Source organism: Akebia trifoliata, chromosome 10 (assembly GCF_017979445.1).
Source record: "Akebia trifoliata isolate Shusen 1 chromosome 10, ASM1797944v1, whole genome shotgun sequence".
In the NCBI taxonomy this organism is placed as follows: Eukaryota; Viridiplantae; Streptophyta; class Magnoliopsida; order Ranunculales; family Lardizabalaceae; genus Akebia; species Akebia trifoliata.
This window is the reverse complement of record NC_141384.1, coordinates 27,477,306-27,499,117: the sequence shown is the minus strand read 5'-3', so window position 1 is coordinate 27,499,117 and position 21,812 is coordinate 27,477,306. Positions and strand designations below refer to the sequence as shown.

Below are 21,812 nucleotides of genomic sequence, written 5' to 3'. Positions count from 1 at the left end.
TGAAAATAGAATCTCTCTAATGCAAGATTAGGCTTACCCCCTTACCTTAAGTCAACGTTGTGTTTCATGATGATTTAAGGTGGAATTTTGAATTTTTTTTTTTTCAATTTTTGATTTAATAATTTAAGTATTTTAAGAGCATTTTTGAAAAAAAAATCAAAATCAAAATTTCACCGTTAACTCATCATCACACACATCGTTGACTCGTCATGGGTAAATCTAGTATCACCAATTTAATAGGGGCTATTTCTAAAATACCCTTCTAAAACCAAAATACCTTCAAATTGGAACCAGAATCGACCCATTGACACCATACATGCGTAGCCAAAGAAATCAATAATTTGATGATGTGCCGATATATTATGAAACAACTTGTATAATTTCTTGCACAACCAAATCACATCAAAAATCGACTCCACTACACTGTTGCTTCGATTACCATCATGATTTTCAAACTTGTTCGAGTCGTCTTGGTATGACCCAACAATGAGACAGACAAACAAAGTATTAGGGTTTGGCAACATCTTGCAAGACAAACGAGACGTATCGGACGAGATATGGAAAATCTAGTCCGAGAATTTCGGGACAAACGAGATCTCCTCTGTTTTCATCTCTAAACCTTATCCTTTCACTCTCAAATCAATTTTTTCTCCTATTCTCAATTAAGTGAATTAGAGAACAAAGGAGTTTGGTAAAAAAACTTCATTTTCCTCCTCTAAATCAAAACTAAATTGTAGAGGGTTTGCTTCATTTTCCTCATTCAAATAAGTAATAATTAGAATCATTTCAGATTTTTTTGACTGATTCAAAACCATTGTCTTATTGTCGAATGGGACGATATGATTCGTCCAAGGCAACTTGGTATTGGGCATGGACGAAATGAGATGTGAAAATGAGTTTTAAAACCATGATTACCAATTCACTATACTGGTGCCCACCATGTTTGCTCCTCATGCCTACTTAAGTTAAAAAATAAAACGAAAAATAAGAAGTTACATTTTTACCCTTCTCCATAAACCCACCATCGTCTCCATCTGTCGATTGAAAAATCCAAACCATATTTTCTATCTATTATCTCATTCTTTTCCACAATCCATCCTTCTCTCCCCCTCAATCTTCTTGTTATTCAAATTCATCTCTTTTTGAGTTTGTGAGGGATTAAATCAATGGAGATTAGATTTTAGGATTTTTTTATTTCAAAAATATTTTTTTCCCTTTTATTTTTTTACATTTAATCATTAAAAAAATGGAAAAATCACCATTAAAACCTTCAAAAATGATGATTTTGAATCGAAGAATTCAAGATTTTTTTATTTTTATTTATTTATAATTTTGTTCGATAGGTTCAGACTGAACTTATTTTAGAAAATTTTGGTAGGTACCTATCGAAACGATTTTGCAATGATCAGTAGAAAGTTATGTTCGAAAGGTACCTACCGAATTTGCTAAAATAAGTTCGGTATGAACCTACCGAACATAACTATAAAAAAATTCTAGCTCTTCGATTCGAAATTTTCATTTTTAAAGATTTTTAATGGTGATTTTTCCATCTTTTTTTATGATTAAATACAAAAAAGTAGAAGAAATAAAATATTTTTAAAAGTAAAAAATCCTTAAACCTAATCTCCATTAATTCAAACTCTCACAATACTTAAAAAGAGATAAATATGAAGAGAGAGAAGAAGAAGAAGAAGAAGATGGAGGCGGAGAATTGGGTTTTTTATTTGATGGGTTGTGGAGAAGATGGTGGGTGCAGAAAGTAATTAGATGAGGGTATTAGTGTAATTTTCTCTTTCTTTTTTGTTTTGTTAGAAAAAAAAAAAAACTTGGGCGCGGGGAACAAACAGGATGTGTGGCAGTAGCACCCCTCTTAACCATATCCATCCTTTCGCTTTCTCACCCTCCCTTCTGAGAGAAGCTGTTGGTTAGGGTTTGAAATCCCCGCCAAATCTCTATCTCTCTTCAATGGCGTTAGAGGGTGAGCAGGAGGGCACCCCATTGTCTACGAAGCCGATCCCAAGCCCTAAAGGAGAGGTTCCTCTAATCTCTCAAGAAAGTATTTGTCAGCCAGATCAACATGACACATCTTCAGCTAAACAAACTATAATTAATCCCAAAGACTTCATCATCTCTGTCGCTCGCAAATTATCCTCACAACCTTTGCAGATTTCTGAGCCCAATGTTTGGGGCGTCCTCACTGCTATCTCAACTACTGCTCGCAAACGCCCTCAGGTACAAATTAGTCAATCATCCCCAAAACCCTAAATTTTCTGAATCTGTGTTTGATATTTCTATTTTTAACATCTGATCGTACAATTTAGATTGATATTATGCCAACGAGATTGTTGGAATAAGTAAAAATCCATATCTATGAATCGTATCGATTGTGTTCATTTGCGTGTAAAAATGTCTGTCCAATTATCGAAATCATCAACACCCACATTTCAGTCCCTTAGTGATTCATTTACTTCAATGGGTAAAAGTTAGCCAATGAGATCGTCATGACGAGAAATTTGGTACAAGGCGGGGCAGAAGGTACCAACATTTGTGAGTCCCGATCCAGAATGCTGTCCTGTTCCTATTGCATTCCACGTGGCACTTTTTGGTTGGAGATTAGACACATTGGGCTGTGTGCCATGTAGAAATCGGCTTGATTGGAAGCCCAATGTATTTTAAACTCCTACAAATGGTGCCACATAGACACTGTTCTAATTCCTGGTTTTTTCCCCACTAGACGAGTGAGATTAGTGGTCAGTAATTAGTAGGTGAAGACCGGTTTTGAACCCGATTCGTGGTGGGAGGGGATCATCTGTAGCAGTTATTTCCTGTAGTACCCTGTAGTGCTTTTTGAAGGGTTGAGATATTTCCTCTTTGGAAATAAAATAACACATCAGGTCTAACATTATGATCTAGATCAGATTTCAAAATAAAATATAGCACCAAAAAAGAAAAAAAAACATGGACTTATCAGAGGCTTTGAAAATGGATGGTCATTGTCCTTCCCAATTTTGAAAGATTAGATTTAACTGCTTCGATGATGTGGCGTTCTCTCAACTGTCTAAAAAGTACCACATATTACTACAAGAAACAAGCACTACAGAAGATCTGCCCCCGTTCATGGTCTCAATACTCACGGACTAACCAATGCAGTGAGCTCACACCTTTTCTTCGATAAGTCAACATATCTGATTGGACAGACGACAATGTTTGACTTCCTTGCCTTACATCTAACATGGTAATTACAATGCATGGTGCCCACTAAGTTTGTGGTGCTTTGTGCCACACTTGATCTAGTGTAAGGGGAGTAGATGCTTAGGTGCAGCGTTCTTCTTCTTCAGTGGGAGATGGGAAATACTTATTATGTTATTGGCTTGATCATGGGAGTCCTAACTTGCAGGTTCGACTAGTAGCCATAAATGCAAAAGATTGAGATCAAGAGAAGGAGAAGAGGCATAACATATGAAGTGAAGATCAAGCTGTAGAGTGGAGTAAAACCTCACATCCATGTTCTGGGGCTAGGCATGTGCAGGACCTATGAATTTGAAACCCATGATGAGATCCAAATAACCAAATCATACTCACAATGATAAAATTGTTCCTTTAGTACTATAGCATACAAAAAGACAAGCAATTGAAGTAATCATGTAACAACTGCCATGAAGATATCCACATGGATATGATGATTCCAAAATCAAGCAATTAAGGTGTCTTATTTGACTTGTGTGTGATGGAGTTTTCACCTCTTTTTTCTCTAATTAGGGTACATTTGATTGCATGGAAAATCAAGCGGAAATTGTAATTCTGTGGAAAATTACTATTTTCAAGTATTTGGTGCATCAAAAATTAGAAAATTACGGGGAAAATGATTTGCCAACCCATGTGATTTTCCTTCGTTAGCGGCAAATCACACGTAGCATTAAAATTTTAAAATAATGAATTATTTTAAATTGTTTAAAATTAAATTTTATTTGTAAAATAAATATTTAAATTGGGTGATTACAAACAAAAAACAAAAAAAAAAAAAAATCATAGTTTTATTTGTAAAATCAATATTTAAATTGTAAAAAACTTAAAATTAGCTTATTCAATCATTTTTTTTAATTTCTGATTAAATAATTAGTTTATTGATTACATCCCCCCCAAAAAAAGCATAAATAAAAGTTGTGGTGCCAATTAGAATTCTCTCAGTTTTTTGCTAGATTATTATCTATTTTTTTGGTTTAGGATTTTATATGAGTTTAATCATAATTGTAAACAACTACTAAAATTGTTTGAATGAGTGTTATAATGTTGAGATTATAATTTGTGCCAAACCTTTGTAATTTTTGAAGATTGTGTTTAAATCTTTAATTGGGGTGTGATAAATAATTTAAGAAATTGGGGTGTAATAATTCAATTTTTTCACAAAAGAATTATTTTATTGTGATTTTTTATATAGTTATCACATAAGTAAACTTAAATTAATTTTTTTTTATGCAACTTTAACAACGAAAACAATTTTCCACAAATTTTCCATGTTGTGCTCAAACAGTAGAAAAGGATTTGCCGAGTAATATTTTCTTTGCAATCAAACACGCCCTAATATTTTGATGGGGCTAGTAGGATAGGGTAGGATGAGAGTAGGGAACATCCCCTCCATATTTGATATATTAACCTCAATATGTCATATCTCTTCATAGGGTTAAGTGAAGGGGTTTCACTTTAAAAGAACTCCATTGACCATATTTCTTGGAAACATTGAAACCCGACACATCTTATTTTGGTTTAAGACCTTTTTCTCACCGTTGATTTTGTACATAAATCTAAGTTTTACAAGACACCCATATACAACTCAAGAACACAACAAAATATCCTGCAAAAAGCCTGATATTTATATTTATATTTTTTATTTTTTTAAAGAGTGATTCCATTCAATTGAAGTTGAAAGACATGTTGGATTGAATGGTGACCAATATTTTTTTTTGAAGTGCACTTTTGAGTGATGTGACCTTGGTGAAAAACATCTTATTGCTGCTGGGGATGTGGGTGTTCAAGTAATTGTTGATTGCGTTTTTTGTTTGGGTCGTTCACCTTGTTGTTTTCCTACCTCATACGTTGGACTCTGTTTGGGGGCTTATCCATTTTCTAAGATTATTTGGGATCTGGTCATTGAGATGGTAGAGATGAGGTTAGCTTGTTGGAAAATGATCTATCTTTCATTTTAGGGAAAGATATATCTTGATTAACAAACACCCTTTTTAGTAGGCCAATCTATTATTTCTCTTTTCAAGATATTTGTGTTGATTGTGAAGCGCATTGAGAAGATCTAATCCAAAAGAGGAGAAAATACACTTCACATGTTGAAAATTTTCCCCAAAAAATGTTGGGGAGTTGTCTTGAGAAGTTTGAATATTTTGAACAAAATGATTCTTGTGAACTGGTAGTGGAGATTTAGTAAGGAAAGTCAAGTGTTTTGGAGACAAATTATTGGGAATAAATATGGTGTGAAACATCGGGGATTGGGATTCAATGGAGATACAACCTTCTTATACGTAAGGTTATGTTGCCTGGTTTGTTTGATTCAAATTTGGGTTCATGGTTTGCCACTCTAGAATGAACCCATTTTGTAGGGTGTAGACAAAGAGAATATAATATAATGTGATATATGTTATAATACCTAGATAATAAAACACAACTAAGTTACTACAATTTTGTATATTTTGAGTTGGGATAAATGCCCCCTCAACTACAGTTTTGTGGTTGAACAAATGTCCCATTAAACCTACAACACACTTTTTTGTCTTTCCTCTTCAATATTTAACTTTATTATATCTCCTATTTAACCCTTTTTATTGTTTTTTATTTTTTTCCTCTTAACCTCAATAAATTTTAATAACAAGGGCAGGACCTATTTTACTTCCTTTACTCTTCACTCCTTCTAACTCACTATATTTCCTCTTTTACCCCTTTTAACCTACTTCATTGTTTTTCATCTTTTACCCTTTTAACCTCTAAATTATTTAATAATATACTTTCAACTTTATTTTTTTTTCACTTTTACCCTGTTAACCCTCTCATTAAGCTATAGTTTTATGGGACCCATTTTATTTTCTTTACACTTTACCCCCTGTAACTTTTCTATATTTTCTCTCTTACCCTTTTTACCCCTTTAACCCACTTTATTATTTTTCATCTTTTACCCTTTTAACCTTACAAATTTTCAATAATGCCCTTCTAACTTTGTTTCTACGTTTTTATCTGCTTACCCAAGAGAGGATGTCCGTGCTGCAGGCACAGGTGAACTCTAGTATTGTTAAATAACCTCATATTATATGATATTATAATATTTTCTGATGGAATATCGATTGTGTTATGCTTTTAGTATTGGATTCGTTGTATTCCATGAACCTTGTACGAACCGAACTGTGAATTGGTTTGCAGCTTGGTATATTTGTAACGAATCTAGTAACATAGCGTTAAGGTGGGGATGGAGAGGGAATTTGTTTTGAGAGGATGAACATAATAGAGTGGAGAGCTTTTGCAAGTCGTCCTTGCTTATTTCGCTTTTGTCCCAATCAAATAATTGTCGATAAATTATTCCTTTGTGAGAATATATGGACAAATAGTTGTCTACATTCTTCTGGGAGAAATATATTGGTTATATTAAGGACTGCGTATTTCTTCTCACATGTCTTGAAGAATGCATTAAACGCATCGGGGGTAGATACTGGTTGAGGAATGATTTAGTGGACAATGTTTTAGATTGGATCGTTTGACACTGTTCTTGAGTCAACTTGTTGATTTGACTTATCCGAACCCAATTTTGTGTGATCCCAATGGACTAATTAAGTCACGCTCAACATCGAGTCAAGTCAAGGAACATGTGCAAAATAAAGTTGTGTCTAGTCCGACCTCGATTCAAGTTGGGACTTTGACTCCTTGAGGGCTGATCCCAAACTAAATTAGGAGTTCCAACTCGGGATTCGCCGATCCCTTAGAGAGTCGGTAAGGGAGAATTTTGGCAAGGAACATATTTGGGAATGTCATTATTTCTTAATGTGAAGATCCTTTGCCCTTAGAGAGTTAATTCAGTGGGTATTGGGAAAGAATGGATTTCCTAGTGGATATATTGATATTAAATGCGTTCTTGAGAGTTGAGACAGCCATGATTAGCATGAGACAAATGAGTTCCAATCACAATTTGTTTACACTAGGGATTGATCATTAGCTTATATGTTATTGCTCTAATTATAAATGAAGTACTTGCTTATGTTCAAGATGGGGCATCTTAGCATATGTTATTTACAGAGCACATAGTGTTAGTTGGTGAGACTGTAAAGGGATTAAATACAGAACTGTTTTGGAGTCCAAGGAATGTAAAATAAGATGTAACATAAGTCGGACCAAGACATAATATGTGGAGTGTAACTTTAGTAAAGCCTACAAATAGAAAGGACGTGATAACTAAAGCACACACACACATGCACACACACACACACACACACACAAATATAATTATACATAAATGAGGTTTTTTATCGTACATATATGTTAAAGTATAATATTTTGGCCATATTTACTCCGATTTTTAACTAAAAAGTGAATTTCTATATAACTTAGTAAAGTAAATTTATAATATGTAGGATGGATTATATTAAATCCCAAACCATGCTTGTGTTTAGCAACTTAATAAATTGCTTTATTGAGGATGGATTGCACCAAACCTCCTTCAGAAATTATTAGTATTTTTTCATTATAGAAAATTATTAGGAAGAGTGACACAGCCTTATTTGTTAGGATATGTGTTGGAGTGTATCTGTGTTTCAAGACGTGTCTGACACAAAATTTTTTAAAAGTGCCGTGTCATGGTTACATAACTTAGCATCCTTGTTGATGCTAACGATTTCCATAAGTCACTGATATGGTAATATTTGTTCATTATTCGTGTACCTAAGCTAATGCAAAGGTTGTAAATCAGGGTATGAACATTCTTTTGACCGCTGATGAGCACCGCATTGGCCGATTAGTGGAGGACACGTGTTTCCGGGTTGAAGCTAATGCAGTCAGTGGTAATCATTGCAAAATTTATAGGAAGAGGATTACCACCGAAGATATGGAGCAGGAATCCTCCTTTTCTACTTCTGTCTTCTTGAAAGACACCAGGTTCTGTAGTTTAAATACACTTTCTTTAGTTTGATGTATTTTTATGTGAATTTTCTGATCACACCTTGCCTTTTGCAGCACCAATGGTACGTATCTTAACTGGGAAAAGCTGACGAAAACTAGCACTGAAGCTAAACTTCAGCATGGAGATATTGTATCTTTAGCAGCCGCTCCTCAGCATAGTAATGTTCATGCTTGGCTTTTGCATGATTCAAGCTTGTGATCTTTTATTTTTTTTATCCTTTTCTTTTTGAGGAACCAATGTGATTTATCTGAAATGCTGCTTAGAATGGTCCTGTAAGCCTTCCTCCAAAAAGATAAAATAAAAATGATCCTCTAAACATGTTAAGATAAAAATACAAACAAACATTAGCTGTTATATCTGTGGCCGAGGTTCATTGTCTCTGAGGTGTCAACTAGGATTTTCAGATACTTAGAGACTTTCGTCTGTCGAAATAAAAAGTAGTTCAACTGCTTCAGTCCATGTCATAGTCTGCTGTCCAAGAAGTCACACTATCATTTTCCCCTCTTAAATTTATTTTTTCCTGTTCCTTATTTTTCTTTTGAGTCAAAATTTCCATCATTCTGAAATTGATGACCTATAGTTCTTTTTCTTCTTTCCAAAACACTTGTTAGATAACTTGTGGTTTGTGGGAGAATCAAATTATCTTTTGGTTTTTATGTCCATGAATCACAGAAAAGTTGTGGTTTTGCCACTTCAAATTTTTTTTTCTTGGGGGGGGGGGGGGGGGGGGGGGGTTAATCCACTATATTTTACTGAAATTGATCAGAACATTCTAGTCAGCCAAAATTTTCTTATCTTTTTCTTTGTGCATGATTTACAGACCTTGCTATTGCATTCGTGTATCGAGAAGTTCTTAATTCCGTGTCATCGAAGGATGGTGCAACCATCAAAAGAAAAGCAGGTATAATGATAATGTGGAAGATCATAAATATTGCTTATAGGTTTTTTATATTCATTTTGTCTCCCATATTGCTTTGAGATTTTTTTTCTTCATCAAATTAGCTTTGGTTGCTTTGTTAAATATTGAACTTGGTAGCTGAAAACACAAAATGATATTGGGTAATTCTATGGACATCAATTACTTGTAGCTATACTGTATTCTTATAGACTTGTATATGGTATTTAAGTTATGATGGAGATTTCAATTCCTGTTACTTTTTTTGGTCGTAAAGTTGTGTCCAGAGGGCATTCACTAGCCTAGTTTCTAGAAGGAAAAATAATAGGTCTATAATTTGTAAATTTTATCATTATATTTTTAGAATTTTCTTTATTTCTAGAAAAAAATTATTCATCAAATAAAGCACATGCCATATGAAAAGCTTGAATACATGTTGAGGTCCTTGTGCTTTTGAGTACTTACCAATTTTGTTATCCTAGTAGTCTAAGTTAACTTTCAATTTACACGACTTTGGGAGCCTTGGTTTTATATTCTGATAGTACTCTTCCGTAACTTTCTTTGAAGATGAATTTGTTTCTGAAAGCAAGAGACTAAAAGGCATTGGCATTGGGGCACCTGAAGGTCCTATTACTCTTTCTGATGTTAGAAGCCTTCAACGATCCAACATGGTATCTTCAGATTTGAATTTGGACCATTTTTGCAAACGTAGACATCTTTCCCTTAGAGGCTGCTTAGAAAGCTTAATGATTTATCTTCTTGTACAATTCCAATATCTTTTGCAGGAGTTGAGGAAGCAATTGGAATCTCATGTCCTCAGCATTGAGACTATGCAGAATGAAAACCGGGCTGCCGTTGCTCGTCATGAAAATGTATGTTTTATTGGTGTATTCTTATTCTCCATATTTTATCTGTATATCTGTACTGTTTGGTACTGTGGGGTCTATGCATGTTTTTGTGGGTGTTTGGTTTTGTGCCTTTCCTGCTTATTAGCAAAACATGCTTGATATTATGCTAGTGTGAAGTTAAAATACATGTGCATAGAATTAGGAATCATTTACTGGTTTGGACATCATAACATCTTTATCATTTCTTCAATAGTACTTGCAATCCTATGTTCTTCATGGAATGCTATCCATCACAAAATCATCTCTTGCGGACTTGGAAATTCGACATGAGTCAATTTTGATTTGGGAATCATTGGAGTTAATTTGGGGTGTCATCTCATACTATTTTAATTTGCACATGATAGAAAATAATTAAGAATAAGAGAAGTCAAAACTTTATGTGGGGTAAAGCATTTTTTTAAAAGCAGCTCCATTTACTGATCCAAACATAATTCATGATTAATGTAATATCATCAAGTAGTTCAATCCTACCTACATTCCTTATTGTTTTTTAGAAAACTAACAAGAGCGAGCAAATGATAATAATGAGAAATAAGCAAAAGAATAGACTGAGATAGACAATGATGATGAGAGCGGACTCGGTCTCTCGAAGGGTTGTATTCAAAGGCTGGTCCATGGCATGCTGGACCAAACACCCAAGTCTATGTTACAAAGGGGTCATCATTGACTCCCTAAGCTTTGGAGTCGAGTCTGGAGTCAACTTGAGAGTTGGCAAGCTATGATCAAATAGTTTTCTGATCAGTAGCTAGGTAGAAAATTGCCATTATTGAGTTTACTTTTTTTGCTAACAAATAATTGAATTTAATCTCGTAGGAGATGAAAGAGTTGAAAGAATCAATATCACAGTCTTTCCTTGATGAAATTAAAGAGTTGAGATGTACATTGGAGGTCAAAGAGAAGGAACTTGTTGAGGTCAGCACAATATCGACTGAACGGCAACAAGCCATAGAGGACCTCAATAGAAGACTTAGTGCATCCATGCAATCACGTATTGATGCAGATGAGATAATTGATGGGTAAGTGAAAATTTTTTCTTTTGTACTAAATTTTGTAATGTTATGTTTTTTCCTTGTCTTTTGTTGGAGTTAGCTTTGTATCGACAAAATGCATTGTACAAAAAAGAGCGATTTTACTTGGGCAACATTTTCACAACTTGGTAACCTTTTCCTTAGGGGAAATTTTTGTTTTGATGACGGGGGTGTTCGATCCTGTCGGTCTGAGTAAGGGGCAAGGCAACTGGCCTTCTAGAGCACCATATCTCGCCCAAATCCCCTGGGTACATACAATACCCTACAAACCACACATACCAGGTAAGTCGGGAAAAATCCCTGTGGGGCCGATGAGGGGGCTTGAACTCCCTAGAGGCAATTTTGTCTTTGTATGGACAATTCATAGCCAACTTGTTTTGTGGCAACTTTAGATAAATTTTTTTATATGATCTTAACCACGTGAATATGCTTCTTTTCCTTGATCTTCTCCGTCATCTATCTAGTTAGATAGATGACCTATCTGGCATAAAACCAAATTATTTCTCTAATATATATAATTAAATTTTCTATATCAGTATATTCTTTTTGGTTTTTTTTTATCATCTTTTGTTTCAATATTGGTATATATATATATATATTCTTTTGTTTCTTTATTCCAGGACCCTTTCCTAGATTCCTCCAATTCCATGGTAGTCTTATAAGTTTGATGCCACGTGGTATGTCTTATTTACGCTTATGGTAGGTGCTGTAAGGAATTCAACCCGAAATTCCCAACTTGTGAGAAACAAGAAATAGAGAAAAAACACACACGTCGAAAAAGAAAAAAAGAAAACAATCACACGCACAAGACAGTATTTACGTGGTTCGACAATTTGCCTACGTCCACGGAGTTGTAGAGATTTCACTATTTCGAGAAGAATTACAAAAGTGCGGCTCAAGTCTCAAAGACGACAACCAAAACCTTAAAAAACCCTAATCACCAAAAACGGCTTCTATATACTGCGCACAAGATACACAATGGGTTACAAAACGTATTATCAAAATACCACGCAAACATTATTCGGGTCGGGTCGGGTCATCAACCGGGATCAAAATATAACTAGGCTCCACAAAGCCCAACAGGTGCTACAATATCTTTTCTCCATTCATCTGGCACCCTTTTAGTTTTTAAAGTATTATTAAACGACTTTGGACAATTCAACACACCCTATACATTCCAATACTTTAGTCAAAATACCACGTGGTCTTGAATTCCTACCTATTTTCATCTTTGGTCAAGCTGTTTTCATTTATGATACCCTAATTCTATGGAAGTATATGTACTCTTTGATCTTCTATGTCTCCTCTTAATCCTAATCCTCCTGTGTACATCTCCATTTTATAATTTTTGGAATTTATTCCGTTACGTGTTACCATTCCTTAATCTGTTTATCATGTACGAGGGTTCTCTCGTTTTGCACTTTATGCATCTAACATGAATACATGATCTAGGCATTTAGTTTTCTTTCTCTAATTTTTGCCATATTGTAGACATCTGTTTTCATCATCCTTGTCCCCAATCTATTAATATAGATCATCACATGCCTTGTTTTTAGTTTTAGTTACTACTTTCTTTGTTTCTTTTATTAGTATTTTTGCATCTTTGTAAGTTTTTTTTTTTTTTCATTTTTAGTTAATTGCCCATATCTAATAGATCATTTTTTCTTTAATGATCTCTTGAGCATCATTGTTCTTCCATCATTTCCTTTGGATAGATATTCCACCACCAATTTTCCTTATGGGTGATCTGATAGAGATCCCAAACTGCTTAAAAAAGTATGCTCACACAACCTCAATCAATTGCTCTATAAATGAATATGGAGAAAATGCGAACTTTTTTTTTTCTCTTGTAGTCAGAAGGGAACTATATCTGAACTTGAGGGACAATTAGATGAAGAGCGGACTCAGAGGAGGGAAGAAGGGAAAAAGGCTTTAGCAGATCAAAAAGCTGCTCTGCAAAGAGCTCAATCAGAAGCTCAGGAGGAATTAAAGCGACAGTCTGATATTGCCTCAAGACAGGAAAGAGAGTTGAAAGAAGCTATTAACAAACTTCAGGTCTAAAACATTCTGATTGCTATGGATGTTATTAACGTGTAATTCTGAAAGATTAGTTGAAAATAAATTCCTTTTCTTCTTATTCACAGGAATCAGATAAAGAAAGCCGTCTACTTGTGGAAGATTTGAGGTCCAAACTGGTATGGCTTGCATCACCTTCTATTCTCTGTATAAATGGCTATAATTCTTTCAATTTACTTAACAAAAGAAATAAAATCTGTCTTTGATCTACAGATAGAAGCTTGTGCTTTACCTACTTTCTTTTTTTTAATAGGACTCCTCGAGGGAATGCTTGTTTATATCTGAGAAGAAAGTTCGCCTACTAGAAGCCCAAATTCAAGAAGAGCTGCAAGTGTCTGCAAATGGCAGAAAAGTATGGATGACTCTACTCCCACTACATATTTACATTCTTATATTTCATATCTTATACTTTTATATCCCAATATTATGTAAAAAAAAAAAAAAAAAAAAAATCTTTCTAGCTAATTGTAAGATTCCATTAGCCTGGGTAGTCTTTGTCGTGATATTTTAACATCCTTCATTTTTTATGTCAAATCTTGTGAAGCCAATTCTGATGTTCGTTGTTTTATCTTGCACGTTGGAATAGAAAGTTGAAGCTCTAGAGTGCGAAATGAAGAGATTGAGGAAGAAGCTTGAAGAGGAAAAGGTAGAGATGATGAATTTCTTTCTACTGAACTTGCAAGAATTTTGATGGATTGATGCTACAACTAATCTAGTTACTACAAAACTTTGGAAAACATTTTCCATCTCACAGCTTGGTGCTTTCTAGTTTGCCTCCTGCATGTGAAACTATCGTAGATGGACATAAACGACTGTGTCTGCTACTTAACATTACACATGTGCATGTGAGTGCGTTTGTGTGTGTATGTAAACTGCTTGACTTGCTGCAGACCTTGTTTTCAATATTCCCTCATTTGAGTACATGTGATTGAAAGACCATTTTTGATTGATCTGCATCCCTTGCTCAAACCACATTGGCTAATTCAAGCTCGTATAGTGTTGTGAGAAGCTTTGGGCAATAAGTGGGCAGCATGAGTCAGCGCCTTGTCGTTGCCCAAGCGCACTAAGTAGAAAATTGTTTTTTAATATATATGAACTTTATCAAAGGTAAAGAATTTGAACTGTCACATGAGCCATCAGCATTTCATTAGTTCATGATATTTTTCTTCAAGAGGAAACCTGTAGGTTTGGTCACATACTTTTCCCTTGTGTTGGTCGTGCCAAATATTGCCATATGGCACGCCCTTTCAGTTCATTGACCCATGAACTTGTTGCCCCATCCCTGGTGGACCTGCACACCAAAAATCATCCAAATTTATGATTTCTGGCAATTGCCTTAGAGCAATTTTCATCAAGGGCGTGAAGTCCTAATTTTTTTCACCTGCAGTTCTGGTTCATGATGAAAAATGCTCAGATCCAATACCATCAATCAGACTGATTTTTAGTGTGAAGATCCACCAAAGGGCGAGACAAAATTTTTGGGGGTGAAATTGTGTGCCACATGACAACAATTGGCATGACCACTGCATGGACAGGCATTTGTGACCAAAAGAAGCCTTCGAAAAAAAGATTAAGGTTAGGACCGATGGAGGAATTTGGTAGAGAGGTTTCTCAAAAGAAAATGCTTTTAGAAGAAATCGCATTATTAGATAGAAAGGAGTTGTTGAAGGTTTTAACATTAGAGTAAATGAACAAGGGAACTTATATGATAGTGGAGTTCCAAAAGGTGGTCACATTGGAAGAGATTAGCTAGAAGCAGGACATGCCACATACATATGATCAAACACAAATCATGCAAAAAAATAAATATAATACTTACAAGACAGGACATACAGTGTGCATTATTACAATCCCATATCAAACAATTTGATGATACAATACATTATACACTCACCTTGCAATTCATGCTATGAGATTTGCATATAATTGAACTTATTTAGTACGGAATATTGTTACAATGGCACACTATATAACACACAATATCACATTCTTGTAAGTTGTAATAAATTTTTTAATGCTGTACGCTTTAATCCTGTAAGTATATTGAGTATATTATACTGTCGTTTACTGTCTCAAAGTCCTCATTTCCAATCTGGAGGCATTTCCATTTTTTGACGATGTTATCTAAATTTCTTGGCCTTTTATAGAGTTGATGCTTGAGCATTAGATGTGATAGATTTTTCAGATTATGTTTAACTTGATAATGATCTGGGAGCCCCTTAGCACATAATTTCCTTGGGAGTTACTTCCATGAAGTTTCATCTATTTTTCAAGCTGAGATTCTTTCATTCTGTTGTTAGCAGGTAGCTCGGGAAGAAGCTTGGGCCAAGGTTTCTGCTCTTGAACTTGAAATGGCCGCTGCACTTAGGGATCTTTCTATGGAGAAACAGAGGTTTCAAGGTGCCAGGGAAAGAATTATACTCCGGTAAGAAATGATAATGCACTATAGATTCTTTGTACCGGATACTTGATATTGAAGTATGGCAGTGAGCTTTATAATTATTGGTTAGTGTTACGTTTTGAAAAAAAGAAGTCATTCGTTCTATCATGGTATCATCATTTTCATCTATTATTTTATGTTGTTCCCCATCCATCTCGATTTTACATTGCCGCCATTTACTGCTCAATCATAACCTTCCATACATCTTCCAATCCTCTCTGTACTGAAAGGCTTGGGTGAAGTGATGATTGACTAGTGAAAAGTATACTTGAGTCGAAGAGTTGGTTTGTGGTGAACTTCTAATGGTGAATTGTAACTTTGATCCTAGAGGCATCTGTGATGCTGATGCTTCTATATGCCTTTAATTGCAGAGTGGGGAGGTGGTCATTTTGTATGAAGAAGGCTAATTTATCTTTTTCTCCTAATAACAAGTGGCCAAAATCTTTTGGGGAAGATCTGTGGCCAGTATTAACCAATGGAATTGACGTTTTACCGTCATAATAATAAATGGAGCAGTTGTGGGGTTTAAGGTGAAAAATGAAGATAATGGGTTTTTATGCTTCCATTTCCAGTGCAACTTTTACAGCTTTCTTGTTTTCCATTCTTCTTCACCTTTTTTTTTTAGATAACTTTCTAGTGGGTTGAGAAGCTAAGAACTTTCGCTATTTGGGTGTGCCTGTGTTATATTGCAACTAAAAAATAATGATTAATAGGAAAGGTATGTTTGATAAGCATAGTTTGCTATTCGGAATATACTAGGGAGATTCTTTTGTTTTCAGTTGAGTTATGACTGCAGTTTCCCCATTTGATGAGAACAGTTACATAATCCTCAATCCATGGTGACTGTGGGAGTAAGTCGTAAGGTTGTGTGGAGTAAGGGGCCTCTGGATAGGGTGAGAAGGGCTTGTAAGTCCGAGAACTGCAGAGAGGGGATTCTCAAACATTTTGCACAGACATGGTGGGGGGTGGTAGATACATCTTTCATATCTTTCTTGGACAACCTGCTGCTACTGCAGAATCGGACTTTGGCCACCCCCCCTCCTCTTTTTCACTCATTGCTACTATGTGCACAAGATTAAAGATATTTTGAAAAGATGTGGTTATTGTTAGAAATTAGGTATATTTATAGAATTTATGATGTTAATTAGATAAATAAGTTATTCCTCCATTCCGTTGACTAAGAATAAATGATGATAAATACTCCTTTTCTCGTTGACTTGGGCTGTGATTGTACAGAAACTTTTTGATCAAAATTTCTATTCGTGCGCTTATCCCATAAATTTTGTATACCTTCAGGTCTTTTTCTCTACTTTTTCCTTAAATATTAGGTATTGGTGGTACATTTCTATTGTAGTGGCATTGCGGCTTGTTATAAATTTCTGAATTGTTGTCACTCAATTCACCTTTTTAGTTCATTTCTACTGTGCACGAGACTCAAGGTATTTTGAAAAGATGTGGTTATTGTTAGAAATTAGGTATATTCATATAATTTATGATGTTAATTAGATAATTAAGTTATTCATCGATCCCATTAACTTAAAACAAAAAATGGGAAATGATTATAAGTACTCCTTTTCTTGTTGACTTGAGCTGTGACTGTACAGAAACCTTTTGAGCAAAAATTATATTCGTGCTCTAAACCATAAACTATTTCTACCTTCATTTTTATTTATTTATTTGTATTTTTCGGTTAAATCTTAGGTATTGATGGTACATTTCTGTTCCCATGTAGTGGCAATGCTTGTTATAAAATTTTGAATGGTTGTCGCTCAATTCGCATTCGAAGTTTCTTTGTATCTTTGCAGATCCAACAACCGAATGGCTGATTTTATTCACTTATGGATGCCTTGTAGGGAATCACAACTACGAGCATTTTATTCCACCACGGAGGAAATATCTTCTTTATTTGTGAAGCAGCAGGAGCAGCTGAGGGCGATGCAGAGGACACTTGAGGATGAGGAGAACAACGAGAATACATCAGTTGATATCGACCTTCATACAACAAACAGAAACACAACCGAAGCCTCTGTCAGAGAAAAAGAAATGATGGCTCACCGAAGCAACAACAATGTAAAGGACTCGTCTGCTACTTCAAATCCAAAAATTGATAGAATACAAGTGGAAAGTACAAGTGATGAAGCCAGTGATACTGAAAAACATGATTGTGATCTCAGAAGCCAAGAAGATGACCACCATACCCAGGACATGGAGTACACAAGTGCCGATCATTCCGTTAAGGCTGGCTTTGGTTCTGACATTGATGGTGTTGGCACGGCACCAGTATTAGAGGGAGACCCTGTTGGAACTGAGCGAGTGCTTGGAACTGAAAGCCCTGCCATTGATGTTTATTTTCGTGAACGGAATATTGATTTGAACAAGACCAGTGCCTTAGCTGGAGACACAATGCAGGTCGATGATGAGACACAGATACAAGAAAATGGACACATTGAGAGGGTTCATGAAGAAAGTGCGCGTTGTTCCCAATCAAATAACCCGCTTGACATTTCAAAAGCCATGGAAGATACAGATGGCACGATCAGAACCGCAGATCTTTTGACCTCTGAAGTAGTTGGGAGCTGGGCTATCAGCACTGCACCATCCGTCCATGGAGAGAATGAATCTCCAACGAGTGATGACAAAGCTGCCAATGCCCAACTGTGTGTGTCTGAAGGTCGGGCTACTGGGAGTAAGATTGCCCATACTGCCGATACTGCAAACAAATTGAGAAAAGAGCGACTAGCTTTGAGTGAGATGATTAAAATTGTGGCTCCTGATTTGGAGGAGCAGTTTGGTGATGGTAGTTTGAGTAAGGGAGGAGACGATGACGAGGCTTCTATCTCAGATTCAGATACCGAGGGTAGTAACCATGATGATGGTGATGCTAATGTAGTTGATGCTGAAGATGGGTCCACTTCAGATGCGGATACCCAGGCGGGTAGTGATCAAGGTGACGATGATAATGAAGTTGATGTTGCAATGGATGAGAGTGATGATGCTAGGCAAGAAGATTCCCTTGGATAGTAGTTTCAGTGAGAGATTGTATAATAAAAATGATAATCAATGGTCCCTAGCATTTCTTTCTTTCTTTTTTTTGTTTTTTTGTTTTGGGGGTGGTGTGTTGAAGGGGAGGGGATACTGAAGTTGTAAATATTTTGGGAAGCTGCTATTGCCACACCAGCTTTTGCTAACGCCGCACCATATGTGCAATTCTTTTGTGATTTTACGTTGGAATTGGCTACAAAATTGATGTTCTCTTCCTAAATCGCCCAAGGCTTAAAATGGGTCGGATATGGGCTGGATGTGACTGTCTATATTCATATCCAATTTTTTTTTTATCTGGATTCATATTCGGATTCGAATCTGGCTTGGATCATATCATATCCAGATTCAATTCATCGAATTTATCGATTTGGGTCGGTCGGATTGGTTTGTGATTATTTTAAATAAAATTGCTAAAATATGACTTGAACTCAAGACTTGTCCTATTTTGGAGAGGTTTGACCATTACAATCAATAATGGTTAATTGATGAAAGATGACTTAAAAAATATAAGAATACATCTTGTAAAATAATTTATCATTTGGATTTTGATAAATATAGGGATGGAATCATATCCGAACCAGATTCAACTCAGGTCAAGGGACATAAATTCATATCTGAACCATATTTTAATTTTGATATACTTGATGAAATCAAACTTGTTAAATTTGAATTTTGGATAAAATCCATATCATTTTAAACCTTAGCCCTACGATACTCAAACCATTTGACCGAAACTGAAAAACATGGTTCCGGTTCTCTTTTTATTAGAACCATTGCAGCCTGATCTAAAATAGAACCGAACCAATAGGAACTAGAACTATTAGGTTCTATCTAATGGATACTTGTGGGTTTCGTAGAACCGATTTATTTTGTCATTTCTTTTCATACTATAGATGATTTAAGATAATTTTTTATTTCAAAATAAATGCCTGTTAGTAAATATTCTTCAATTTTTCATATAAATTTTTTATTGGGGCTTAAAATGAGTTCTCTTCTAAAAATTTATTACTTTTAAGTTAGAAGTAATAAAGTTTGTTGATAATATATTAATTTTTGAAAGAATTTATTATTAGTATAATGATTTGAAATATTTTTTTTCTCATTCGATTATTGAGAATCAGAACCGATGGGTACCCATAATTTTTGACGATTCAGAAACTGAACTAAATATGATGGTTAGGATTCTAAGTTCCTTAGGAATTGAATCAGAACTGACCCATTGACACCCCTATGTCTGTCTGTGGACTTATAAACCAAAAATTGAACATAAAACATTAAATTTAATTTTTGAGTTGGAGGTTTGCAAAGTATCTAAACATGTGTTACCAAATTATTTTAATTAGATTGAACGACCAAACGATTCGAAACTAATTAGTTTACAGTAAATTAGCCACATTTCATGTTGTTGCACCAAAATCAAGAACCCATTTTATGTTACTCTAGTTTCTTTTCTTCTTTAATTTCATAAACTTTACTTCTCAAATGTCCGTGCTTTAAAGAAGAAATGAAAATCAACATATTAAATCTAAACTCAAACGGAAGCTATTTCGATTATTAAATGAGAATCTAAACCCTTTCAAGGGATGGGCTTTGTATTTGATTTGTCATTGAAAATAGGAGTATAGCTCTTCAGTGAACAAAACAATTGTCCTTCAAATAGGAGAGAGAGAGAGACCCTTTTTTCTGAAAAAGATCAAATTGCCTATTAAGATGGTTTTGGTTAAAACTCTTTAAATGATGTTTCTTGTTAAAAATGAATTCAACGATGCTAACATACCCGTATGGTCTTCAGGATGTTAGCATTCCCAATAATAATAATATATAAAAAAAAGACTGTTGTTTCCTCTCCTTTGTCCCAATCTTTATTCTTTGTAACGAAAATATCTTGTTGACAATTTCAATTTTATTGTCTCTTTTTTCAAGAATACCTTTTTAATTTTATATATTATCTTTAATATATTTTTTTTCTAGTATACTCCTCTATTTTTATTGTCTTCCCTATTTTACCCCCTTAATCCCAAAGACAATGCCTACATCGGAGGCACCCACAAACTCACGTTGCATATTGAATCGACTCCCTAACGTGGGATGTATTGGAATCATAGACTTTATGCCTCGAGATATACAACAACACATCCCCATAAATCTGTGCATTTGTGTATCCTGATGAAATGAAATCTATGATTCTCGAATACCCCACATTAGGGGAGTCGATTGAGTAAGCCACATGGGGGAGTCATATTATCACCACTCTAATTCTAATGTTAAAAAATTTACCAACCAGCTAACATGAATCTGGGATCAAAACTCCACCTTCTTACTCAGCTATATCCATTAATCTAAAATAAGAGAGATTCTATTGCCACACCAGCTTTTACTAATAACACATGATACTAGAATTAGCACACATCCAATTGTGCTCTTAGTAAAAGTTGGTGTGCCATAGAATCTCTCAGTAAGAGACTCGCAACAATTTGTCATCCCACACGTGTGACTACCACATAATTGACATCCCATGCACAGACACCTATACATAGATCTTAATGCATGTACGTTTGTGCCCTCAAAGTTAGTAAAAGTAATGATGATGTCAAGGGAATGGGCCCACTTTGTGGCAGAGGTAGATAGATACTTGAGAAGGGTGGATGACGTGGACCACCTGATGAGGTATTGTATTTGTAGGCTGTAGCCTGTAGCCACCATCAATGAATACATGTGAACTCATAATTAAAAAAAATAAAAATTGTACTACACCCAAATAGAAAAAAAAAAAAAAAAAAACTTTGGTGATTTAATTTGTTTTTTATTAATATTTGAGATGTGTCCCTATGTTTTCAAATTGATGACATACACCCCTTGACCTTGATCTACTTTGAAATACTACTTCAATCATTAGTTAAAAACCCATTTTTTTTCTTTAAAAAAAAAAAAAAAATCCTTTTGCTCTTCAAATTCTTCAATTCATAGTTTTAATACTCGATGTGGATGTCCATCAAGTAAAATCCTCACAAGTTTGACGCGAAAGTAAATGTATTATTATTTTTTAAATATTTTTTTATATTTAAAAAAAATAAAAATATTTTATTTTTGTTCATTTAAAAAATATTTTATATAATCGCATAAATCAATTAATTTTTTACCATTCAAAGCCTTTTTTACTTAACTCAATCGATTTTCTATGTTGACTCTACGATTGTTCCATCAAGTTTTGGGGTCTAGCATAGTGAAACCCAATCGATTTGACTTGATGAGTTTT

The 21,812-nt window shown here is 34.9% G+C and overlaps 1 protein-coding gene across 2 annotated transcripts; it reads left to right on the top strand.

The window, feature by feature from the left end:
- Positions 1-1,887: 1,887 nt before the first annotated feature.
- Positions 1,888-18,790, top strand: LOC147393543 (SMAD/FHA domain-containing protein). Of its 2 annotated transcripts, none has more exons than XM_086455560.1 (13): positions 1,888-2,232; positions 7,958-8,142; positions 8,221-8,324; positions 8,988-9,068; positions 9,630-9,733; positions 9,848-9,934; positions 10,784-10,986; positions 12,852-13,053; positions 13,143-13,193; positions 13,328-13,426; positions 13,661-13,720; positions 15,375-15,499; positions 17,368-18,790. In XM_086455560.1, the coding sequence occupies exons 1-13, from the start codon at positions 1,966-1,968 to the stop codon at positions 18,533-18,535; spliced, it is 2,736 nt and encodes a 911-aa protein (XP_086311686.1). In that variant the 5' UTR covers positions 1,888-1,965; the 3' UTR covers positions 18,536-18,790. The 2 variants fall into 2 exon arrangements, with proteins under 2 accessions (XP_086311686.1, XP_086311687.1); XM_086455561.1 differs by having other exon boundaries at positions 1,889-2,232; positions 15,378-15,499; positions 17,368-18,789.
- The last annotated feature ends 3,022 nt before the right edge of the window (positions 18,791-21,812 follow it).

Excerpts from the sequence above, each read along its gene's own strand:
- LOC147393543 (XM_086455560.1), top strand. The coding sequence starts at position 1,966 with ATGGCGTTAGAGGGTGAGCAGGAGGGCACCCCATTGTCTACGAAGCCG. Across the intron at positions 13,194-13,327 it reads AAGATTTGAGGTCCAAACTG|GACTCCTCGAGGGAATGCTT; the intron begins GTATGGCTTGCA and ends TTTTTTTAATAG. Across the intron at positions 15,500-17,367 it reads AGGGAAAGAATTATACTCCG|GGAATCACAACTACGAGCAT; the intron begins GTAAGAAATGAT and ends GATGCCTTGTAG.